The sequence below is a fragment of the Rana temporaria genome, chromosome 10 (assembly GCF_905171775.1).
Source record: "Rana temporaria chromosome 10, aRanTem1.1, whole genome shotgun sequence".
NCBI classification, from domain to species: domain Eukaryota; kingdom Metazoa; phylum Chordata; class Amphibia; order Anura; family Ranidae; genus Rana; species Rana temporaria.
Window position 1 is genome coordinate 102,474,966 of NC_053498.1, and position 27,013 is coordinate 102,501,978.

The 27,013-nt window shown below is 42.4% G+C and overlaps 1 protein-coding gene across 5 annotated transcripts in view; it reads right to left on the minus strand.

Annotated features, from left to right (window-relative positions):
• Positions 1-506: 506 nt before the first annotated feature.
• The window catches only part of NADK (NAD kinase), a 143,300-nt gene continuing 116,793 nt past the window's right edge, over positions 507-27,013 (minus strand). For all 5 annotated transcript variants that reach the window (XM_040325879.1, XM_040325882.1, XM_040325881.1 and 2 more), the window contains 7 exons: positions 23,358-23,443; positions 16,128-16,230; positions 13,205-13,356; positions 11,159-11,258; positions 10,812-10,969; positions 5,623-5,705; positions 507-2,330 (listed from right to left, as the gene is read on the minus strand). In XM_040325879.1, coding sequence (XP_040181813.1) covers positions 2,177-2,330; positions 5,623-5,705; positions 10,812-10,969; positions 11,159-11,258; positions 13,205-13,356; positions 16,128-16,230; positions 23,358-23,443 — 836 coding nt within the window. In that variant the 3' untranslated portion in view covers positions 507-2,176. The remainder of the gene's footprint in view (positions 2,331-5,622; positions 5,706-10,811; positions 10,970-11,158; positions 11,259-13,204; positions 13,357-16,127; positions 16,231-23,357; positions 23,444-27,013) is intronic.

Sequence of the window (27,013 nt, forward strand, 5' to 3'; positions counted from 1 at the left end):
TGTTTAAAAAGTTTGAGGACCCCTGCTTTAGGACATGTACTGCAAAACACAAACTGAAAAGATTCTAGGGCATGACTCTACCCTTTTCTTCTGAGGTGTTCAATACTGTAGGACCGTAAAATCAAATCACCATCTTTATAAAACACGCTTACCACCTTGATTGACTTTTAAAGTAGTAGCCCATCAGAGAATAATTACATTTTGCATATCTTCACAGATGAATTGCAGGAGGTGGTGTCTACGGAATGCACTAATAAAAGTTTTTAGCATGCGCTTATAAAATAGTATATACACAAAACTTTGCCCACAACTTCCCTGCACCAAAAAGCAAAATCTGAATATTTCCATAGGCCAAATGGACACTTCAAAAGCTTGTACAGTTGTAATGGGGCTTTTTTTTTTTGCTTCATAGTCTGACACTATCATATTTATCAGTATTGTGAAGTTTGCCTTTAAGAAAAGCATCGTCCAATAATTAACAGAGCTGATAACATGTGTAATTGATGTCTGGAACAAGGAAATGTTATTTTTCAATGAATGTAAAGTATGAAAATCACACATTTCTCAAAATAACCTCGAGAGATAGAAGAACAAATATATTTTATAGAATTCATCTATGAGACAATTATAAAATGTAAACAACTCTATATAACCATGTTGCTGTTAGCATCAAACTGCACTGTAAAGGGCAGTGGGGGCCAATTTACTAGAAATGGGGATAAAATTGGAGGTGTTCCCCACAGCAACCAGCCAGACCTCAAAGATAAAGCTGATGTTTCAACTGTGGGTGTCTTCAGGCAGATAAAAAAAAAAGTAAACACAGCAATATTAATCTCGTGATCAATGTGTATTTACTACTTGTTTGCAATGGAGCCTGCAGAGATTTACACCTGCGATCTGTGTGTTGAAGGTACACAAGCTCTTTTAAACTTTCCCCCAGCCTCAGGTTTGTACGGAGGCATGGAGCTAAGGCTGCTGAAGTACAGAGCCGTGAGGGAGGTGGGATCGCCTGCACTCTCTTACAGTCCCACGTGCCGTGGTGGCAGATGGGCCTCCTAGTAAGGTTCAGAAACAGTCCAAGGCATGGGTGATGCAGCTATGCAGGCAGAGCCACAATAAATTAAAAAGAGAAATGGGATTCTCCTAGGGAGATGCACCCCATAAATTCAGGTACAGAAAAGGAGATTTGAGATGCTGTTTTAGGTTACACCGTAAAACATGGTATAAAATGTGAGCTAAGCCTTTAATGAACCCATTGGCTTCTTTCTGTGGGACCCCACAGGTGTAGAAAGTCTGCTGATCATTCAGCCTGCCAGCAACCACCCAAGTATGAAATATAAGTTTTGCGTTCGCCTTTAAAGCTAAACGCCAAGGTATTCATTAAAAATATTAAACTTGTTTTTAAATACTGCATTGTAAATGTACTAAAATATATCTTCCAGTATTTTCCTGCACAACAGGACTCAGGAAGAGAAAAAGGTTTTGCACAGTGCTCTCACTCCAGTACCACGAACTTGTAGACAGGAGCAGAGAGATGACCTTGTCACCATTCCGCTGCTTCTTCATAATGCAATCAACAGGTTGGGTGTGGGGTGGTGACAAAGCTACATTGCTGAACTGAAGTCGGGAAAGTGAGGTCACCAGCCTGACTGTTCTGTCTGGCAGGAAAGAGTTAACTGGATCTCAAGATTAGCAGAACAGAGCTACTGTACAAATCTTTTGGCAGGTAGGACAGTTTACATATATGTAGTTAAACTGTGTACTGTATGTAGCCATTTGCCTGTCTGGAGCTTAGCTTTCCGTTTATTTTCCACATCTACTCTAGAGAAAAAGGTTGCATCTGATTGGTTGCTGCAGGAATCAGATTTCCCCCCCCCCCCCCATCTTTGTTTCATAAATCAGGCCCTATAGATTGCAGGCAGCAAAAAGTTATTTTCATTTTAAAGTTTCATTATAAAGAAACACAAATATAAACTTCTGTCTTAAAACTTTAAGAGAGAATGCTAGGTTTGATAAATATCAGAAGCTGGTTGTCAGAACCTTGCAGCTGGTAGCTCATAAAAACACGTCTGACAGATTTGGTCTTTTGTCCATAAGAAGGGCCAGGAGAAAAGATCACTGTAAATGGAAAATGCTGAGGGCCCCGTTGACTTGAGTCTCTGAGTCATGGCCAAGGCTAGAACTCCTCCTCTTCCTCCTCGACCGTGAAATGGTTCTGTTTCTTGCGAACGTTCCAGTGCAAACACTCAGCCAAGCTGTCGAACCAGTCATTAACCGGATCCCGGAAGCAGATGGAAGGGACAGGGTAACAAGAGGTAGTGATGCTAATACTGTAATGACACAAGGATAAATGTTAGCCAGCAAGCCTGAATAGGGGTGGCCATATAAACAAAGCCCTAAAGCGAACATGCTTTGCTCATCAAAGGCTCCCACCAGCAGCATATTCCATTCCTTCACTCACCTGCCACTCTGTCCAGCCAATGGGAGCAAAGAAAACACCCAGTTCTTCCAAGAGAAGAATAGGCGCCACTCACCAACCCAGTGCATTAGAAGGTAGATTAATGTGACCTCAGCCAGCGCAGCTCCAGCTAAGACCCCCGACATGTTTTGACCTGCTGTGACCAACCGCCGGTGAGCGGGGCGAAACATGTCAGGGCAGGGGGTGTGGCTGGAGCGGCGCTGGCTGCATACCAATGCACTGGATTGGTGAGGGGCACCTTTTCTTCTCTTTGATAATGTTCTTACACCTCTGAATGGTGCACTGACGCTAGTTTCCCTCACTGCAACTGGCGAGCAGATCTTTATCTCAGCTGCGGCACTGCAAGTTTTATTTGAACCCAGTACTTCCAGATAGAGAGAAGCATGTGACGGTTTTGCCCCTTCTCCCATGTGACAGTGCTGGTGCTTGAGGTTGGCCCAGAATTCTTACATAGGGGCAAAGATACATTCATCAGTACTGTGTAAGTTCTAAGTTTCCTTATACAAGTGTCTTTCCTCACTTCCAGCAGTTCAAAGAGCAGTAGGGTAGGTGAATGTTAAGAAAGGCGAGTATGTGGTGGGGAGCATTAAAATCCTACCATATTCAAGCCCTGTTGAATTCTGCATTACCTTCTAAAAATCGTAATATATAATAGGCCAGTGCTTGCCCAAATACCACCCTTTTGTTTGCCTGAAACAAAATTTTACTAAAAATGTGTGTATAGCCAAAACTTTTTGTTTTGTTTTGGAGAGAGTAGCGATGGGTTAAAACCACTGCCAGTCTGTGCACCTTGGGGGAACTTTCCTTCACTTCTTGTCCAGAGATGCAACAGGATGTTTAAGAAAATCTCCCCAAGTCAGGGGAATTCTCCTCTTAAACATATGCCTACACACAGAAAGACTTCCCCCTTATCTCTTGTTCTGTGGAAAATGTGGGATTTCCCCTCACTTTCGAGAGAACAGTCACCATTATAAATAAAGGATGAATCACAACAAAGAGGACACAGATGGCAGTAAAAATGTGAAAGAAAGTCTAACCCTTCCCATTCTATCCAACATTTAAAAAAAGGTATTGGCTATACATACATCAAGTAGAATTGTGTTTCGGGGGACCCAGTTAAAGAAGTCAGTGCAACAGAAGGTACAGATTTCCCTAGAACATTACCCTGCCACTTTGTGTATTCACTAACACCTGATGAAGTGGTGACAAGTAAGACCATGAAATGCATTACAGTAAAACCTTGTTTCGAGAGGGTTTTGCAAGACGAGCTAAATTTTTAAATAAACTTTGACTTGATATACAAGCGATGTCTTGATATACAAGTAGCATCACAACTCAGTATAAAAGAGAAGAGAAGCGCCTCCAAGTGTAGCAATATGGTTACATTTAATGAAGGTACAACATTTAGCAACTCACATGGCTGAGGATTAAAACAGGCACATCTAAGTATGCAGGCATCCGGGGTAAAGCTGTCCACATAGACCGTCCTCCGCACCGCCATCGACGTCATCCCTTCCATTCTGCGTTCCATGAGCGGCTCAATCGATCTACTGCAGCATAGTCTTCCTGGTCACGATTGCAGACTGACAGCGGTGAGAGCCGGCAGTGCGGAGAACAGTCTATGTGGACAGCTTTACCCCGGATGCCTGCATACTTAGATGTGCCTCTTTTGATCATCAACCATGTGAGTTTCTAAATGTTGTATCTTCAATAAATGTAACCATATTACTACACTTAGAGGCGCCTCTCTTCTCTTTTATACTCTGTAGCTCCTGCAGGATTTTGCTTCTAATTCTCTTGTGGAGGCTTCCATTTGTGGAGGACATTTTATAGTTACACAGCTTATCACATTCCTATAATCTTTTTATATGGACTTTAAACTGAAGGACTTCTGAATAAATGATTGTGGAACAAATCATTTGAGTTTCCATTATTTCTTATGGGAAAATTCTAGGGCTGTTACTGATTAAAATTTTTGTGTTTGATTAATCGTTTTTTTTTTTTTTTTATCGATTAATCGACTAATTTCGATTAATTATAACGCACAGACAATTTTCGGATCACCACCATATATAGTCCCCACTGTAATATCCACAGACATCTCCCCCACCGTAATATCCACAGACATCTCCCCCACCGTAATATCCACAGACATCTCCCCCACCGTAATATCCACAGACATCTCCCCCACCGTAATATCCACAGACATCTCCCCCACCGTAATATCCACAGACATCTCCCCCACCGTAATATCCACAGACATCTCCCCCACTGTAATATCCACAGACATCTCCCCCACTGTAATATCCACAGACATCTCCCCCACTGTAATATCCACAGACATCTCCCCCACTGTAATATCCACAGACATCTCCCCCACTGTAATATCCACAGACATCTCCCCCACTGTATAGGAAGATTAGTGCTTGCTTAGTCTTGCCAGAGAAGCCAGCCGAATACAAGCAGTTGATGTCGGGTGATGACATCAGCGCTCTTCTCTAGGCTCACCAAGGCCGCTGCTCCGGAAGCTAAACCGAAGCCGCGGCCTTGCCTATGGCCGAGGCAGCAGCGGAGCTCCGTGGATCACGTGGTGTGCCGATCTGAGGAATTGATCTTTAATTTCCCCAACCCTAGAAAATTTGCTTTGATATACTAGTGCTTTGGATTACAAGCATGCTTCGAAAAGGTGCTCCGTTTTGCATTTGAGATATGGTTATTCCATATATCTCTGCAAGACATTGATGGCAAGATATATGAGCTTTAGCTCCTAACAATGGAACATAGATTGTAAGACTCCAAGGAGGTAGGGGGGTAATTGCTGGAACTATGGCAGACAGTCTCCAAAAGGTATATAAAAGCTACATTTCACCTTTAACAGAAATATCTTCCTAGAAGGATTATTCAAGAAAAGGTGTACTTGCACTTTAAAGAGAACAGGCATGGCTTCAGAAACCAACTAAAACTCCAACATCAACATAACAATTTTCACACAGCATAATTAAATCTTGGTGGTCAGGCTGCATACAATGCTAAAATCAACAGCTTGTATTCTTAGCTTGAGGTAAACAATGGCAGCCCCTACACCTCTCTCAGTAAGTTACTTTTATATAGCTGCCCATTCTCACTGGCATGCTGGGTCTCACCTGTCTCCATGGCAAACCTCCTGTCTTTTTCTCCCATCAAACGAGACCCAAGCAGTGTTTCGTGCATTAGGGGATAGCATGATCTGAAACCAAAAAAAAAAAAAATACAATTGAAATGACTTCTTGATTTATGAAAAAATAAAATTACTGAAAATAAAATTTGCCGATACATAACAATTCTGTTTAACGTACACATATACAACATCTGTAAATGGTATAAGCATACAGATCATTGACAATAAAGACCTTTAGTACCAAAAGCAGTATATGGTGGGCCAACTTACTTCTTGCATTTCTTGAATTGTGTGTTAATTGTGAATTTGCTCGACTGCCTCTGTAATAGGAAGTCCTGTCTTCCTATTACTATGGAGATTTTTTTTTTATAAAAGAAAACTTTGACAGTAAGCAAACTGCACATACAAAGAAAGCCAACAAAGGCCATGTCACATTCCAGGTAGTAGAACACATCAAATTAATGAAATGTCAGGGACATAGCCAAAGATGGTACACATACACACACACACACAGTTGCAAGAACAAGTATGTGAACCCTTTTGGAATGATATGGATTTCTGCACAAATTGGTCATAAAATGTGATCTGATCTTCGTCCACGTCACAACAATAGACTATCACAGTCTGCTTAAACTAATAACACACACAGAATTAAATTTTACCATGTTTTTATTGAACACACTATGTAAACATTCACAGTGCAGGTGGAAAAAGTATATGAACCCCTAGACTAATGACATCTCCAAGAGATAATTGGAGTGAGGTGTCAGCCAACTGGAGTCCAATCAATGAGAAGTGATGGGAGGTGTTGGTTAACAGCTGCCCTGCCCTATAAAAAAAAAAAACACACACACCAGTTCTGGGTTTGCTTTTCACAAGAAGCATTGCCTTACGTAAATGATACCTCGCACAAAAGAGCTCTCAGAAGACCTACGTTTAAGAATTGTTGACTTGCATAAAGCTGGAAAGGGTTATAAAAATATATCCAAAAGCCTTGCTGTTCATCAGTCCATGGTAAGACAAATGGTCTATAAAAATTGAGAAAATGCAGCACTGCTGCTACTCTCCCTAGGAGTGGCCGTCCTGTAAAGATGACTGCAAGAGCACAGCGCAGACTGCTCAATGAGACGAAGAATAATCCTAGAGTTACAAAAGTCTCTGGCATATGCCAACATCCTTGCTAGCGAATCTATGATACATAAAACACTAAACAAGAATGGATTTCATGGGAGGATACCACAGAGGAAGCCACTGCAACATTTCCGCACGCTTACAGTTTGCATAAGAGAACCTGGATGTTCCACAGCAGTACTGGCAAAATATTCTGTGGACAGATGAAACCAAAGTTGAGTTGTTTGGAAGAAACACACAACACTATTTGTGGAGAAAAAGAGGCACAGCACACCAACATCAAAACCTCATCACAACTGTGAAGTATGGTGGTTGGGGCATCATGGTTTGGGGCTGCTTTGCTGTGTCAGGGCCTGGACGGATTGCTATCATCGAAGGAAAAATGAATTCCCAAGTTTATAAAGACATTTTGCAGGAGAACTTAAGGCCATCTGCCCACCAGCTGAAGCTTAACAGAAGATGGGTGTTGCAACAGGACAACAACTCAAAGCATAGAAGTAAATCAACAACAGAATGGCTTAAACAGAAGAAAATACGCCTTCTGGAGTGGCCCAGTCAGAGTTCTGACCTCAACCCGATTGAGATGCTGTGGCATGATCTCAAGAAAGCGATTCACACCAGACATCCCAAGAATATTGCTGAACTGAAACAGTTCTGTAAAGAGGAATGGTCAAGAATTACTCCCGACGGTTGTGGACGCCTGATCTGCAACTACTGGAATTAAAGTTATTGCTGCCAAAGGAGGTTAAACCAGCTATTAAATCCAAGGGTTCACATACTTTTTCCACCTGCACTGTGAATGTTTACATGGTGTGTTCAATAAAAACATGGTAACATTTAATTCTGTGTGCGTTATTAGTTTAAGCAGACTGTGATTGTCTATTGTTGTTACTAAAGGCGGCCATACACGGTTCAAATTTCGAAAGAATTCTCTTTCGACAATCATATCAAAGAATTTTCGTACGAATTTCGTTAGTGGGCTGCAGCAACAGCCGATTTTTGCGCGTCAATCGCTAGGACGTCATTGGTTTTCGACGTGAACGTAAATTACGTCCATCCGTATTCGCGACCGACTTACGCAAACAACGTAAAAAATTCAAAATTCGACCTGGGAACGACGGCCATACTTAACATAGGATACGCCGCATATAGCAGGGGTAACTATACGCCGGAAAAAGCCGAACGCAAAGGACGTAAAAAAAAAAAGCGCCGGGCGGTCGTTCGTTTCTGAATCGCGCAACTCTTAATTTGCATATTCGTCGCGTATACAAACGGAAGCGCCACCTAGCGGCCAGCGTGAGATTGCAGCCTAAGATCCGACAGTGTAAGTCACTTATACCTGGCGGATCTTGGGGAGATCTATGCGGAACCTGATTCTATGAATCAGTCGCATAGATACGACGGACGGAACTCAGAGATACGACGGCGTATCAGGAGATACGCCGTCGTATCTCTATCTGAATCTGGCCCACAGTGGTCAGATCAGGTGTAAATAGCAGCAGAGTGTCTCCAGCAGAAAAAGCATATGGAGATTTTTTTTTTAATACCGTAGTTTGGCGCCATTCCATGAGCGTTCGCAATTTTAAAGCATGACATGTTAGGTATTTATTTACATGGCGTAACATCTTTCATATTTTACAAAAAAAAACGGGTTGTATATTTGTGTGTGTTATTTTTAAATTCATTTAAGTGGATTTTTTTCCAAAAAAATTGCTTTTAAAAAACGCTGCACAAATACTGTGTGACATAAATTGCAGTGACCACCATTTTATTCTCTAGTGCCTCTGCTAAAAAAAATATATAATGTTTGGGGGTTTCAAGTAGTTTTCTAGCAAAGAAATCCTGTTTTCTTTCTTGTAAACAAAAAGTGTCAGAATAGGCCTGGTTCTTAACCACATCCCGCCAGGCCTATAGTAGAATGAGGGCCGGGCAGTGGGTTTATTACCCGATTGGGCATCATATGACGTCCAGCAGGATAAGGCACACAGCGTGGTGATCGATAGTGCGGTGTGTCGCTCTGACACACCTTATTTCTGATCTCGGTAAAGAGCCTATGACTTGGGCTCTTTACCATGTGATCAGCTGTGTCCAATCACATCGGAACCAGGAAGTGACGGTTATCGGATTTCCCTCGGTTTGCTGTGACAAGTGCAAATAGAGAGCCGGTGAGCGGGTCTCCTGACGGGGGGGGGGGGGGGGGGGGGAAGGAGGGAGGTGGGGGTCTGGGCTGATAATCAGCACATTGATCATCAGTGCATGTGGCATGTCAGGGGGTCACAAGTACTTAAAGCGGAAGTTTCATTTTTGGGTGCTTTATGCAAATAATCTGCAATTTTTGCTAGAAAAACAAACAAACATGAAACCATCAAACAATATTATATTTTGTGAAAACAAAGGCTATGCAGAAAAACTACATTACCAAAAATTGCCCATTAGCACTGCTTGAAAAGCCATTAGAGGTCATCAGTTTAGAGTGAACGGTAAATGATGGCCCTAGAATTACTGTTCTCGCTCTGATGTTCAAAGCCCGTGGTGAAATCACTGAATACATAAATGTTTGCACTCTACACATGTTTGCATTTGTGAGTGTGCACAGTGCGACACTTAAATAAAAAAAAATATATTTTTTCACTTATTTTATTACTTAAAACATTTTAATCTATACTAACTGTATTGCAATCTGAGTTGTAAGAGATTGTATGGCTTTAGATATTTTCATTTGGGTCGTATCAGAGATTTTTGTTGCTTCCTCATATAAGGATTGCTGTGCCATCAGGCTTGTTGGTCTTTGGGCATGTATGTCACTCTCCCACCCCCCCTGGAGGTTGCACCAGTTTTTTTTTTTTTTTTTGTATTTAGCCGATTTAACCACTTAAGACCCGGACCAAAATGCAGCAAAAGGACCCGGCCAGGTTTTGCGATTCGGTACTGCGTCGCTTTAACAGACAATTGCGCGGACGTGGCTCCCAAACAAAACTGGCATCCTTTTTTTTCCCACAAATAGAGCTTTCTTTTGGTGGTATTTGATCACCTCTGCGGTTTTTATTTTTTGCGCTATAAACAAAAATAGAGCGACAATTTTGAAAAAAATTCAATATTTTTTACTTTTTGATATAATAAATATTCCCCAAAAATATATTAAAAAAAACATTTTTTTTCCTCAGTTTAGGCCGATACGTATACTTCTACCTATTTTTGGTAAAAAATAAATAAATCGTAATAAGCGTTTATCGGTTGGTTTGCGCAAAATTTATAGCGTTTACAAAATAGGGGATAGTTATATTGCATTTTTATAAAAAAAAAATCTTTTACTACTTATGGCGGCAATCAACGATTTTTTTTGTGACTGTGACATTATGGCGGACACTTCGGACAATGTTGACACATTTTTGGGACCATTGTCATTTTCACAGCAAAAAATGCATTTAAAATGCATTGTTTATTGTGAAAATGACAGTTTCAGTTTCGGAGTTAACCAACAGGGGGCGCTGATGGGGTTATGTGTGACCTCATGTGTGTTTACAACTGTAGTGGGGTGTGGCTGTAGGTGTGACGTCATCGATTATGTATCCCTATAAAAAGGGATCACATGATCGATGACGCCGCCACAGTGAAAAACGGGGAAGCCATGTTTACACACGGCTCTCCCCATTCTTCAGCTCCGGGGACCGATTTGCGGGACTCCAGCGCCAATCCGGTCCGTGGGTCCCGCAGCTTCGGACCGGGTCGCGGGCGCGCGCCCCACGGCTGGACAATAGCACAGAACGTACCCGTACGTGCATGTGCCCAGCCGTGCCATTCTGCCGACGTAAATGTGCAGGAGGCGGTCCTTAAGTGGTTAACCTGAAAGCTAAACTGGACACAGAACATTGTTTATAAACTGTTTTGGGATCAGATCATACAAGTTATATTGCCCAAAATCTCTGCTGTGTAGATCCAAAGTCACTTGAAAAGGCTTTTGGGTTGTGCTATACTCTTTTTGTCCTGCCATACCATCATCAATGCTTACAGGAAAAGTAACAGAGATTAAAAAAAAAAACGTACTTTAAGTTCCACTCCTGCTGGGACCACAATTGGCCGGAAGGAAAGAGAGTGGGGACAGATCGGGGTGATCATAATGGCAGGTACATTAGGATGAATCATGGAGGCTCCAGCTGCGGCTGCATAAGCGGTGCTGCCTGTTGGCGTAGACACAATGACCCCTGCAGAAGATAAAACACACATAGCAATTACTACATCAGTTTATTGTTCCCTACTTTGTATACTTATTTAGCATTAACCCACAGAAGTTAAGGGATCAATGAACAGCAAGTTGAAAGGTTACATTTAGCCATCTCTACGCAAACTGTGTCAGTTCTGAGGCCTAGAGGAGCACAAGCATAGTAACATACCATCTCCCTGAACTGTAGTGATGAGGTGCCCATCCAAGAAGACGTCCACATTGGAGAGATAAGAAGAAGGACCTCTGTCCACTACCACTTCATTCAGGACCTGAAATTTACACATTACACATCATGTGACCATGCTAGGCTTATTTCTTCATAATTTTACAAATTATATATTACAATGTGAATATTAAAGTGTATCTAAACCCAACCAATTAAGGCCTGATTCACAATAGTGCGGCTTCTGATGGCACTAGAGTTGGACAGAATCACATGACAAGGGAAGTCTTGTTGTGCCCTTTATAAATCAATGCGACTCAGAATGGTGCGATTTTTAAAAAAAAATTTGCTGCACTACTTTGGTTCAATTTACAGTGCGATTAGCCCCATAGAACATGCAAAGGGTGCAAAGTTTCACAACATAATTGCACTGTATATCGCATCAAAGCTGCATTGTAGTAGTGTGAACCGAGCCCAAGGGGTAGTAAAGCCCGCTTTTTTATTTTTTAACTTTACTTTTTTGTTGTTATTTTTACCTACAGGTAAGCCTATAATGTAAGTAAAATGAATATCCCCTAAACGATGCAGCCAGTGATGTCACTGGTGCATGTGCTCTGTAGGTCCGGCATACCGTGCTGGACCTTCAGAACTTTGTGCCGGAACCAAGGCCCCCCACACACAAGCGCAGGAGTGACGTCATTGCGGCTCGGTCCACTCACAGTGCAGGGAACCTGGAAGACCAGGGGAAGATTTCTGCCCTCTCAGCGCGCCACTGGAGGGCTTCGTTCTAAGGCAAGCATTTCATAAACTGAGCAAGGAGAACTTGCTGCCCCAGGTGAGAAAGAGAAGCCTGATGGATCCAGTGGATGCCCACCCCGGCTCGCCTCCGGGTACAACAGAAATAGAAGAAATGGCCGCACACCACTATAATAATCCAATATCCTTTATTAGGACATCCCAACAGATTCTACAGGAACAGAATGCCTGGTAGATGCGTTTCACACACACTTCAGGTGCGCTTAATCATTACGCATATTAACATATTATTCCATTGCATTACAGGTGTTTTTTTTTTTTTTTAAACACTTTAATGTCCAGCTTTCAACAAATCCTATGAGTAAAGTGTAATGACATACACACTTTCTTTTATAGGGTGACCACGCTTACTCAGCATTATCTGCAGTGTGATTGCCCTTTCCTGCTCACTCCTGAGTGGCATTAGAACAAGCGTGCATGCCATAGAACAATGCTACTTGCAGAGCAATACAAAAAATATTCTTTTTAGTTCAGATTACGACAAACGCAATGATTTGTACAGACACCAAGAGTTTCAGCCCCTCAACTACTTTCCAAGCTCACTGAGGTCCACTTCAAGGTCTAAGGTTATTCATTATTTGCTAAACCTATCCTTTAATATCTTTCAACCAAAATGTGTATATTACCCCAAAAGTAACATTGAAACTAGGTGTCTGTGTTTTTAAGTGTTGGAAAATCTTTTTTTTTTCTTTGATGGGTAAACAATACCCGATGATCGCGCCAGTCCCACTTCTACCCAAATTCTATCCGAAGTAGATCAGCGCTTGCGTGTCCAGTTTACGTAGCTGAACACCCTGCTTTGAGTAATAAAATGCTGTGCTGACGCAGGGCATGCCTGTATCTCCCATAATCAGTTTTGGCAGCCACTCTCCCACCCAGTTCTGCTGCGTGGATTGACTGCGGCCTCTACTGGTAGCCGCCATCAATAAACAAAGCAGTGCTGAGTGGGATAGGCGTAGGCAGTGAGTCCAAGCAAGTCCAAGCAGGAAGCGTGAGCTGCTGTATGCCATCCGACATACAAAGATATGCCTCCCTGTAATAAGAAACAGGGAAGAATGGAGGCCGTGGTGCGGTTACGTGATCACCATAAAACGCATATTTTTTAATAAATTCAGTTAGTTTAAAAATGCTTTTTATTGTGGAACATTTGGCTATGATAGGAGAATGATCACAAATACTTTAATCGACTACAAAAATAACACGAAAAGGCAGGCCTGATATAAAAAAGGTACACACCTGATACTTTGTTTGTTTGATCATCTCCTTCTCAGGTTTGCCGACAATTAGGCCATTTTCCTCCAGTCCATTCTGCATCAAGGATTTCTTCTCCCTGTGATCCTTGAGCACCTTGACTTTTAGCCTGCTGCGGAGGACCAGGGCTGCATTACCTGCAAGAATATGGAAAAGTTTAGGTATAGTGAAGATATTAAAGCATTTTTACACTCACAATCGGTAATATGTGGCAGCTTATCAGTCTTCAGATGTCATGGCTGCATTTGTTTCCATCTTTCAGACTTTTGTTTTTTCATGTGGTATTCCTGCCATTACCAGTTCAATTCTTGATCTAGGCTGACAATGCTCACTTACTTTACTGTATCTACTGGGGAGCAGCTTTGCTTTCTGAATGCCTACCGGCTACTGCCATACCAGAAAGCTTTTCAGAAAGAGGTCTGAAAGAGTCCTTACAGTGTCTGCATATAGCCCACCATCCACGAGCATATATACTTTACCACCCATGTTCCTTTGCCACCTCCCCACTTTGAATTTACTGTATAAGCTCCAGTGTCAGAGCAAGGGTGTGGTGGTGATATCATGGAGCCTCCAAGTGACAGTGCTTGGGCCTGGTGATCAGCTGATTTCACACATAGGAAGTCATGTGCCCCCCATTATAAAAAAAACTACTCTGTTGTTAGCGAGGTCTCCAGTAGTGTTGGGAGATGGTTAGTGAGCGTGGCTTGGAAAGTATGTGCCCGTCTCTATTTAAAGCGATTGTATACGATGGGGGTATACTACGGGACATGGTCTAAGTAGCAAAGTGTATTGTATAACAGGACTGTGAAAATGGGCGATGCATGCATGAGGTTTCTTCAAGTGTACCGGTATATTGGTATGTCACCCTGGTAAGGTAGTATTATACATGAGGCGAAAGTTTTGTTTGTAAAACTTTAATAAAAACGATTGAAACATAAAGCGATTTATAAGTCGATTGTTTACAAACAACCCACTCAGTTTAAAATGAAATGAAAGGCAAAACATTTTTGAATAGGATTTAAAAAAACACATTAAAGCGGGGGTTCACCCTTAGAGGGCACTTTTTCCCCTTAGCTTCATGCTCGTTTTTACTAGGGGAATCGGCTATTTGTTTTAAAATATGAGCATTACTTACCTGTTTACGAGATGCATCTTCTCCGTCGCTTCCGGGTATGGGCTGCGGGAATGGGCGTTCCTTCTTGATTGACAGTCTTCCGAGAGGCTTCCGACGGTCGCATCCATCGCGTCACGATTTTCCGAAAGAAGCCGAACGTCGGTGCGCAGGCGCAGTATAGAGCCGCACCGACGTTCGGCTTCTTTCGGCTACGAGTGACGCGATGGATGCGACCGTCGGAAGCCTCTCGGAAGACTGTCAATCAAGAAGGAACGCCCGCTCCCGAAGACCCATACCCGGAAGCGACGGAAGAAGATGCAGCTCGAAAACGGGTAAGTATGGATCATATTTTAATACAAATAGCCGATTCCCCTAGACCGAACGAGCAGGAATCTAAGGGGAAAAGGGGAAAATTTTAATAAATGGGTGAACTCCCGCTTTAAATACCTTTTTTCCCTTTTTTATAAATGATCATATTCCATCTGTTCCAAGCTGCATAAGAGCTGGGGGAGGAGAAGCAGGAGAAGCAGGAGCACACTGAGCTTGCCAGTGAATGGCTGTGCAGTGAGAACGTGTCAGGACAAGTCTGACCATTGGGAGTACACCGAGTTCCCAGAATAGCTAGAGAACTGACCACAGTGTGCTCTCCTGCTTAGCATAAGGTGACCAGATTTTTTAAATGAAATCCGGGGACATATTTTTTCTTTACTAGTAATGGCAACAATCAGCGACTCTCTGCCCGTCGCCGCCGCCTCACAGCCTCTCAAGTCTTACACTTCGGGCCCCGGCTACTACTGGATGGGGAGCGGAGGAAGATCACTCCGTCAGGGAAGGAAAGGAGATAGGCAGGTGGCTGGCCAGGATTTGAGCCAAGGCGGAAGAACATGCGAGCAGAGCTGAATGGGCATGCGCCCGAAACTGAAGAAATATTCCCTCCGCTCCGACCAACACATGATCATCAGAAAAGGGCACAGATAATGAAAAAAATACAACCCTCCTAAGCTAGTAGGCACGGCGGAGCGTGGGTGTTTAATTCAATTTTTTTTAAATTGCCCCTGCCCCCTATTAAATCCAATCTGGGGACAAAATCAGTGACAGACTTGACCCGGGGACAGTGTCCTCAATCAGGGGACTGTCCCCTGAAACTGGGGATGTCTGGTCAGCCTAGCTTAGCATGGTCAGTATTTAATAGTAAGTGGACTAGCAGGAACACCCAATGGAAACAATACAAAGAGAACAGGATACTTTCTCATGCAAGTACATGGTACAGCAGACACATATCAGGAATATGAAGTGTTGGGGTAAAACGCTAACTTTCCTTCAGTTGCTCAGGAAAATGCTTCGGAGCTGCATGAAGCTGATTTGAGCTTCTTTTGAATCCACGTCGACTTGTGGGGAAAGGAAAGCAGCTCAAAACACAAAGAAAATGTTTGTACATAGCCGTTTAGCACACTGTAAATGTTCTACACAAAAGGAATTGTATGAGATTTGCTCACATGGTGTTTGTTTTACTTCTTTTATGTTTGAGCTTTTTACATTTTTCCCATGTAAACAAAAAACGAAGCCTGTTTACTGACTGCCAACTTGTCCCCAGTACACAGATCAGCAGAGGTAACCGGCCTTCTTTTCAGCCTGCTTAGCAAATTGCTCTCACACAAAGAAACATGCCAATTGCAGCACACACTATTCACTGAGTGATCATTAACCCTGCTGAGACAATAGAGAAACGCCAGGGCTTTGCCCACTGCAGAGGAGTTTGGCTGCCCGTGTGCTGACCTCAGTAGCTTTTCTTACCTTCTATAACCTGAGTGACTTGCGTCTGGAAGTTGTCAAAGCTGAAAGGGGTGAGAAACCCCAGTGATCCCAAGTGAAACGCCATCACAGGAGGGACACTGTCCTGCAGAGAGAAAGAGTGTTACTCCCATCTTGAGGCAAGGTGCGGGAAAAGATATACATATACGTCACAAACTTTGCCAAAGGGAATGTTCCTTCCGTTGGAAGTTGGGGAACAGGATAATCAACTGAAAGATTTTGACGAACTTTAAAGGTTTTACTATTTTTTTATTTTTTAACTCAAGGGTTTTTAAAATGATGTACACACCAGTTAGTCATATCATTATGACCACCCACCTAATATTGAGTCGGCCCATTTTTGCCAATACAGGCAGAACATTGCCCAAAGTATCACCCTGCCTCCGCCGGGTGGCCTTCTTCCCATATTGTATCCTGGTGCCATCTCTTCCACACAAAACCCGCCATCCACATGATATAAAAGAAAACACGATTCTCAGACCAGGCCACTTGCGTCCACTGGTCCGTGGTCCAATTCTGATGCTCCTGTGCCCATTGAAGGTGCTTTTGGCTGTGGACACGGGTCAGCATGAGCATCCTGACCGGTCTTGCAACCAAAACAGCCCCATACACAGAAAACTGTACTGTACTGTATGTTGCGACACCTTCCTATTTGAACCAGCATTAACTTTTTCACCAATTTCAGCTACAGTAGCTCTTCTATTGGATTAAACTACATGGGCCAGCCTTCTCTTACCACAAGGCTAGTTCCTGGCCACTGTAAACATCCCATTTGAGCTGCAGTTTTGGAGATGCCAAGACCCAGTCTAGTCATTACAATTTGGCCCTTGACAAGGTTGCTTAAATCCTCAACTTGACATTTTTTCTGCTTTTGACACAGCAACTTCAGGGACAACATGTTCACTTGCTGCCTAATATATCACACCCTCTTTCAGGTAGTATGTTAAAAAAAAAAAAAAAGAATAAATGTTATTCACTTTACATTTTTCAGTGGTCATAATGTTATGGCCGATTGGTGTAATATCTGCATTTAATACTGTATGTATCCAGCCTTTGTTTTACCAATAATAAACCGTTATAGAAAAAAAAAAAAAATTCACATCTTTTGCAGAAAAAAAGTGCATTTAGTATTTTCTTTCCCAGCAGAAGCCTGGAAAGCATTGCGTTCATGATGCTACTGTTCATGGCTGCAATGTCAGGCTCCTGCAGACATGTCCCCCGGCTTTCATCCAGTACAGGCCTTGTGTTTGAAAGCTGAAGGACAAGCAGACCGTACTTTTAGTTTATTAACCACATCCCGCCTGGCCTATAGAAGAATGACGGCCTATCAGGGGATCAGTTATCCTGACTCGGCGTCATATGATATCCAGCAGGATAAGCTGCTCGTTCGCGCCCCCCGAGCGGCGATCGTGGTGCGGTGGCGCTCTGGCACACTGCACCTCCGATCTTGGTAAAGAGCCTATGACGTAAGCTCTTTACCACCTGATCAGCTGTGACCAATCACCAATGCCAATTGTTGGAGAATAAGGTTATGGTTGAGTGTCACTTTAAGCTTCACCTGCTGGGTGGACATTAAAATACATAACATCCAGATGCAATGTTTCATCCAATATATTTTATTTGTTTTTATTTTCTTTAGCTTTGATTAGAATATGAAGAAAGAAACCAATTTATACATTCCCTTTAATAGTTGATTTAAATACTAAATTAGTTTAAGTGTAAGAACAACAGCTTGTCTGGGCAAGCACTAAGCAAACTATGCGCAAACAGTACTGAGAAACAGGCGGTGGTGCAAGTGAAACAGTACTGACAGCACCATGGGCTGCCTCAGGATGAAAAATGGAACACTAAAGGTTTCGGAGTAAAAAACTGCTCAGACCTGTTCTTATTGTAAAGCTTTACTGCACATGTGATGACAGCTTGGGTCAAAAAAGGCAATGAAGGGTTGGACCGAGATACCTCTATAATTATGCCCTTGGAACTATGATTTTATGATCTTAAATGAACTCTTCCAGTGAAAAATAACCACACTAAGGACAGTGGGTATCCGCTTTTACTCCCACACCAAGCAGACACAAAGGGGTTAATTTACTAAAATTGGAGCGTGCAAAATCTGGTTGCAGCTCTAAATCGAAACCTCAGCTTCCAGGTTTTTTTCCTCAAAGCTTAACCCCCTAGGTGCCAACCGCTCCCAAATATGCGGCCGCTCGGGTGCCTGGGGCTTGGTGCAGAGGGGCTGCATATTTACATGCATTAGGACCGATAAAGCTGTGCTGAGAGCGCACACCCTGCGCGCTCCCGGCACAGTGACCGACAGCTCGCGAAAACCTCCTGATCGGGTCTTGCGTTCGGGGAGTTTTCCAATAATGTGACCACAAATCACAAAGGTCACATAGACACAACCCCAGCCCCACCTCCCGAAATACCAACCCCTTAAAGGGTGTGCGGGCGCCAAAGGGTTAACTGAACCAGCTGAAGTTAGAAGCCAATTGATTGCTACGCACAACTGCACCAGATTTTGCACTCTCCAGTTTTAGTAAATCAACTTTTGCTGTCAGCAATCATGAGGAGACGGGTAGAACGACACTGCCATTGGTTTAATAAATTCTAAGTGATGCAAACAACAGAAATCTGAGGGGTCTTTTTCTACATAAGAGGTATGTAAAGGCAAAACAAGAAACAATAAAATACTGTATGCAGTATATCTCTGAAATAAATTCCCATTTCTCCCATTTCAATCACTTTTTTGAGAAAGGTAATTAAAAGGCCAACAGTGTGGACGTCTGGCTGTCAGTAAAATCTGGTTTCAGAAAAATAGATCCTTGATCTTCTGCATTAAACACTGTAGACCATGGGGGTTATTTACTAAAGGAAAATCCACTTTGCACTGCAAGTGCACTTCGAAGTGCAGCCGCTGTAAATCCGTGGGGGACAGGCAAGGAAAGCTTGCACACGATTAGATAAAATCAGCAGAGCTTCCCCTCTTTTTAGATCTACCCCTCAGATTTACAGTGACTGCACTTTCAAGTGCACTTGTAGTGCAAAGCGGATTTTCCTTTTGTAAATAACCCCCCATGTCTTACTTAAAGCTGCTTGGTAGTTTAGGGATTACAAAGCATCTCAGAAGGAACCGACCTATCCTCACTTCCATTGCATTATAAGGTGCCACAGGGCCCCATTCGTTCACAAATGTTTTTTTCATATATATGATACCACTGGGAAATATCATCCAACAGCATGGTTCTAGCTACCATTGTAATGCAGTTGACACAACACTCTACCTGCTTTCAAACCAGACTCTGGTGACCCGGGGACCAAGACCAACTGGTGTCTTACTGATATACAAGAGCGGGTTAACCAACTGGCTAAAACTAAACCCAGACAAGACAGATGGCTTGTAATTGAAGGGCAGAGACTAACATCAAAGTGGAAGCAAACACAAACAGCTAGTCTAAATCTTGGGGGGGGGGAAATCTTATATTCTCAGACCATGGGGTTGATTTACTAAACATGGAGAGTGCAAAATCTGGTGCAGCTCTGCATAGAAACCAATCACTTGCCATTTTTTTATTTTATTTAAACCCCCATGTGTTCAGCCTGGGCATGACCTATTGAGAGGTATCAGCTGCCTTCAGGTCCTACTTCCACCATCTCAACTATATAACAAAGAGACAAACATCTGATTCTAGAATAGGATATGTCAAAATCAATCTGTGCTTTTGTATCAACCAGATTGGATTACTGAAATTGCTGCTACCAAGTTCCTCTTGAGAAAGAACTACATAGAGCTACATAGGAAATTGCTGCTACCAAGTTCCTCTTGAGAAAGAACTACATAGAACTACATAGGAAATTGCTACTACCAAGTCCCTCTTGAGAAAGAACTACATAGTTTTTAGCCGATACAGAATGTAGCAGCCAGGCTACTGACCTGCCAACCCATCCAATTTATTTGCTCCATTTGCTGGCTTCCAATCAAATGAAGAAGTTCCCTTTAAAATTGGCCTACTTATAAAGCCCTCGATATCTTGGGACCCACACATCTGACTGCATATCTGGGTAACCATACTCCTCATAGAAAGTAAAGTTACATGCGACCAGTGTTGTCCTAAAATATTTGAATCTCATGCACTCCATCATGCTGCACCCACAGTATGGCACCCGCTGTCATTCACTGTCTGGGAAGCACCCTCTCTGGACCTTTCAAATCCATCTCTTCAAAGACCCAAACACCAATTTGATAAGCGCTGATAGTCCTCAAGGTGAAAAGTGCACGATTATAATCACAATTTTTAATTATAAATAAAATTGCAAATACAGAAAAACACCAGTTGATCTGCCAGAAATGCATTCAGCTCTTCTTTTGTGGGCAGAGTTGCCTTGGGCAGAGTTAAAAACCCTGTTCACTCTTGCCTCCATATTTTATAAAAAAAAAATGATCTCCGCTTCCTCCACTCCCCACTCTCCCTCCTCCCATATCCCTCTCTTACTTCACAAATTCCCATTCCAAGGGTCTAATAACAATATCTGTTTTCAGTTGCTAGAAGTTCACATCTATAAGGGTTCTTCCCTCTTTTGTATTAAAGCGGTTCTCCACCCTAAAGTGAAGTCGCGCTGATCGGCACCCTCCCCCTCTGGTGTCACATTTGACACCTTTCAGGGGGGAGGGGGGTGCAGATACCTGTCTAAAGACAGGTATTTGCACCCACTTCCGGCCTGCCATTCACGGGCAAAAGACAGGCATTACGTCACATCCCGTCGCCCCCCCCCCCCCCACGTTGTGTGCTGGGAACACTCGGCTCCCAGCACACAGCGGGAGCCAGTCAGCAGCTGCAGTATTTGTAGCTGCTGGCTTTTAATATTTTTTTTTGATCGAACATCCACTTTAATAAAAAGATTCCATAGGGTTTGACACTTTATGAATACATAAGAAGGATCCCCCAAAACTCGAGATATTCTTGGGTCCTGGATAAGGAGTCGTCTATCTATGTGACTAAAAGGAGATGGGTAGGGTCTTATGTTCTGGAAGAAAATTAATTTATATGTATACTAGATTGGTATATAGAGATATTGATACCGTGTCATATAGGATGTTTGTAAAGTGTATTCCTTGCTTCCTTACAGATAAATAAAAGATTAAATATGAAAACAAACCCTGTCCAATTTTGTTGCCATCCATCATGACTCCTGGGAAGAGCCCCTTACTTTCCTCCCTGAAGACCAAACAGGAAGAGAAGATCTATCCAAAGTAAGGGATTTCCCCTTCGAGACATCTGTCAGAGGAGGAAGTTTCCGTGCTGAAAAATGTCAGTACCAATTATGGTAACTCTGACAGAAAGAGGGAATCTCCCCAGCAAGACAGACAGCAATAAAGTCCTGGATGCACCGAGGAACTACCGCAGAAACTACCATACTCTAATCTCAACGATTAGAGTAAGGTTTCATTCCAAATATCAGTTGGGTATAGGAGCCAATGTGTTTCAGGGGCCACAAATCACAACCTTCAACAGAGCTTGAGAAATTTGGAGTACTGTTTGTGTGAACTTGGGAGTGATATACAGGGCTGTGGAGTCGGTAGATAAATGTTCCAACTCCGACTCCTCAGTTTTTTGTACTTCCGACTCCGACTCCTCTGTATTAATATGCGAATGTATTTTATACATTCCTTGAAGGAAAGAAAGGCATTATACATGTCATTACCACAGGAGTTTTTATAGCCTTAGCTGAATGACAGCAGTTTTTCCAATGGTTTACAGCTTCAGTCTTGAACTATTGACCCTCCATTCCCTTCACTTATACAAGTATCTCTAGTCCTGCAAAAAACATATTTACTTAATCCCTTATCAGTGAGAGGCTAGGTTACCCATGGGCGCTGCGTTCCCTGTAACAGCAGAACACAACACTATGGAAAGTAGAAGTATTGCCGCTCCTAATTGTGCGTTGCGTGCCATATAGTGAAACACATGAAAAGCATGCTTCTTCACGGTCACTTAACGCGTTCGTTTTGCGGTTACGTGAGGCACTGCATGCATTGGTCTTTATTCTTACAGTAGAGAAGTAATTAATTATAACTTTTTGTGAATTGAGACATTTAAACTTGCTTTTTTAATTCCAATCTAAATTTAGTAGGAGTCGGTGCATTGTTTGCCGACTCCGACTCCAGGTACCCAAAATCTCATCCGACTCCTTGACTCCGACTCCACAGCACTGGTGATATATAATCCGAGTGTTGTCAAGAAGAACTCGGTAAAGTTCAGTTTCTGGTCTAGATTACCTACAAGAAGTCATTGTCAGAGCTTCTAACCCTTTCACAATCAAAAAATTTACAAAAAATAAGGAAAACAAAAAGGTGGCAGGTCTAGACGGAGGGTGGGAGCAGCCACACTTTTCAAATTAACAAGATGGGATTGCTTGTTATGACACAGGGCTGTAATAGCAACCAATCACCCACTTGTTTTTAGGGAAAAGTTGGGAAGCCACTGCCCTCCATTGAGACCTGACGCACCCTCCCACCCTCTGACCTGCTGTGTAAAGGACTGGAAAGAGGGGGTGTGGTGTAATGGGGGAATGTGTAAACTATGGGGGGACTGTGACGTAAATAAGGTGGAGTGTAATGTAAAAAGGGGCCGTCATGTAACTAACTTGCTTTACAGCGCCAAGATTACGAAGCAATTGGTTATGCAATAGGGGATCCAGCTGTTCAAGAACATACTAGGAGAAGTCTTTTGACACATGTATATTCTTGCATATCTGATCAACCCCAAACGGAGACCGACATATAAAACTTAAACAATCACAAACTGGCAGCAGCAGAGGCATCATCCTGCTGAGGGTCACTATTGCCATTAGAGTCCCCAAAATTGTGCAACATCTTCTTTCCCTAAAGCCTTTTTTTATTTTTCTTTGTGTGTATCTGCCGTGACAGCATAGGGCAGATCAATCACTTGAATGAGCTTCCTTATGCATGACAAATGCACCAAAGTAGCTCCTGCACCTTCTTTTCGTAGCATGTTTTGCAATGCAACAGAATGCCAGACTGCTACCCGTGTTTGGGTTCCATTAGGAAATAATCTCATCCCAAATGTAATGTGCGTTTTGACACTTTTTCATGGGTTTCCAGGAACACATGCAGAACAGTGCGTTTCTGTGCATGTTCCTGGAACACGAAGGTACATATGCAGCCTTAATGTAGTTTCAAGTATTTTATCCTACCTGGAAAAGCGATGATGCATACAACAAGGTACCGTCTCCCCCAAGGCAAATAATAAAGTCGATCTGATTAGAGATGTCATCAAAATCTAGAAAAAACAAACAAAAAAAACAATGAATCAAATGGGCAAAAATGTCTAATTATAACCTACAAAAAAGAAAATCAAACATTTTGAGACAGAGCCCAGATTGCAGAGTGCCAGACAGACACATTGATCACTGTCTGTTTTCTACATAGCAAAACTTTAAATCTATTTTGCATTTTAAGTCTGGAACTTATAAATACTTACGGGCTGTAAAAGTGCCACTAGTCATACAGAATTCGCCTTGCTGAGCTTAAATTAAAGTGGTTGTAAAGCCACTATATTATATTCATCCCATCTGTTAAATAATGATATGTGTCCCAATGTCTAAGCCAGGGCTCGACAAAATCCGGGCGCCGGTCGCACAGTGGAGGCAAGTATAACATGCTTGTTGTTTACAAGTTAAAAACATTGCTTTTGCTAGAAAATTACTTAGAACCCCCATACATTACCAGTATATATATATTTTTTCTAACACCCTAGAGAATAAAATGGCGGTCATTGCAATACTTTGTCACACCGCATTTGCGCAGCAGTCTTACAGGTGCACTTTTTGGGGGAAAAAACACTTTTGTGAATAAAAAAAATAAATAAAAAACAGTAAAGTTAGCCCAATTTTATATATATATATATATATATATATATATATATATATATATATATAGTGAAAAATAATGTTACGCCAAGTACATTTATACCCAACATGTCATGTTTCAAAATTGCCCCCGCTCATGAAATGGCAACAAACTTGTACCCTTAAAAATCTCCATAGGCGACTTTTCAAAAATTCTACAGGTTGTATGTTTTGAGATACAGAGGCCGCCTAGATCTAACGATCTCCGCGATACCTCCCTTTTGGTTTGAACACCGTTTTCATATGCGGGCGCTGATCACGTATGCGAGATAGTCCCTCCCAAACCATTGAATGGGCGGCGCTAGGTCTAACTTCAGCCACTGGTCCTTCGCCCCCACTCGCCCCCTTCTAAGGTACTGCAGACACTAAAGGGCTTTATCTAGCGTCCTGAAGCCTGGCTTACCAACAGTGCCAGCCTCTGCCCAGTCATGCACTAATTGCTTACATAAGGTAGACCAGATGCAAAGCCCACTTTACCTTGATTGTCAGAATCTCAATCAAATAACCATGTGTAAGAAAAATGAAAACGTATCAAAAAACAAAGTAAAGTACCTCTGACAAAGCTCTTAGGCCCTGTACACACGACCGAACATGTTTGCTGAAACTGGTCCGCGGACCAGTTTCAGCAGACATGTTCGGTCGTCTGTACAGCCGAGCGGACAGGATTCCATCGTACATTTGCCCGCCAGACCGTTTTCGAGCGGGCAAATGTTTCTAAACTTGCTTAGAAACATGCCCGCTGGAATCCTGTCCGTCGGACATGTTCGTTCGTCTGTACAGACCTACCGTACATGTCCGAGCGGCCACCATCCCTCGCATGCTTCGAATGACTTCGACGCATGCGTGGAAGCATTGAACTGCCAGAGCCGCGCACGTCGCCGCGTTATCGGCGCGGCCTCGTCGGACCGTTTTCATCGTACATGTTTGCCCGTCTGTACGAGGCCTTAGAGTGAAATACGTTAGGTGCTCCTTGGGTATGGGTACTTATGAGTTTTCCCTTTTCTTACACATTTCTGATCTGGACAAAGATGGTGAGTGCTAGCATCTGGAGACTGTACCTTGGATGTCAACATCCCTGAAAAATGGTCAGGCACCTGTACGGTGATTAAATCCTCCATTCCATGTTTAAAGAAACAGTAAATCATTGGGGGGGGGTATTATACAGTGGGTATAGAAAATAAATCACCCCCCTTTAAAATTATCGCATTTTGTTGCTTATAAGTTGCACTTATAAATACAGCTGGAAATACAGCTGGATAAAACAAAAACTGTGTGTGTCTTCATTTCAGGCTGCAAAGTAACAAAATGTGATTATTTAAAAAAGGGGAGGGGGGTTAGGGAATGATTATTTGCCATACCCACTGTAGTATATTTTGGCTGGGGAGAATTCACAAGATGAGTTGGCTCCCAAAATCTAATACATTCAGCTCAATGAATTTCAAGAATGCAGAGAATGCAGATACTAAGAGTTTCACACTGGTCTGGCAGGGAAAATGCCATGGATTAAAAAAAGACAACTAATGCTCAAATATAGAAGGAAGTGGCAAGTGTAACTATCAACATTTGTAGACGCGCATTCCACTGGAATCAAAAGAAACTGTTGTGTACAAAAAATATGCTGCACTGATTTATATTACAAAAAGCATTAAAGGGGTTGTAAAGGTTTGTTTTTTATTCTCTAAAATTGGTTCCTTTAAGCTAGTGCATTGTTGGTTCACTTACCTTTTCCTTCGATTTCCTTTCTAAAGGTCTTTTTTCTTTGTTTGAATTTCTCACTTCCTGTTTCTCCTCAGTAAGCTTTCCACCATCATCCAAGCGGTCAGAAAGTCATTTAGAACAGCTAACTGAACACCTTACTGAGGAGGAACAGGAAGTGAGAAATTCAGAAAAAGAAGAAAAAAAAAACATTTAGAAGGGAAACGAGCATGGGGGCTCTTACTTTTTTTTTTTTACTGTTGTCATTTTTATTGCTGTAACAAGGCATGTAAACATCCGTGTGACAGCAATAGGCATGTAACAAGTACCCTTCATGGGGATATCTGGGGTCTACAAGACCCCAAATCCCTCTTCTGCCCTTAAAAGCATTCAAAACACCAAGATCTGTGTTTTTGATTGCTTTAGATTTTTTTTAAAATAGCAACGTTGACATTTAGGTAAACTGGAAGTGATGTTGGGTTATTGGTTCCGGTTTATTGGTTTTGGGTTACCATAGCTGATCCCGGCTTTGTTCAGCTGTTAGGCCAGCCAGGGTACGTGTCAACTGGTCGCTTAGGGCTACTGGTGGGAGGATAGAGCCGTGGGAGAGGGGCTGCTTGTAAAAGCAATCCTGCGGCTCTAAAATAATGGTATTGGGGTGATGCCTGCAGGCATAATCCCGGTATAACTGCTGGAAGTCCAGAGACGTACGGGTATGTCGCTGGTCGGCAAGTGGTTAATCAAATCTGGTCAGAGACTCTATAAACTCTCCCAGTGCTCAGGCAATCCTCTTCCCCAGAAATCTCACTTGGTAATCCAGCAATCCTCTCAGCTCAGGTGATAAAGTGTGAATTAGTGCTCAAAAGGATACAAAAACTGACATAATGCTCACTGAGGTGTTTTTAGAAATGAAAAAAATAAATAAAAAATGCACTCACGCACTAATAACTGAGACTGACTTAAATGCAGAGCTCCCTTTGGAGGCTAGTCTGCATGTCTCTATGTAAAAACACAAAAATTATAGCCAAACCTATTTTTTTCTTTAAAGTAGGTAGTATTAGAACCCCTATCTGGTTTATATTGTTTTCATTGTTCCCAGTAGAGAAATGTCTAGTCCTGCCTAGTCATTTAGGAAATGTAGTGCCAATTGATATGCTGCCAACTACCTGGCAATGCTGATACTCTAATTTTAATACATTTAAACACTGACATGGAATAAAGTATACAGCAAGTGAGAAAACAATCCT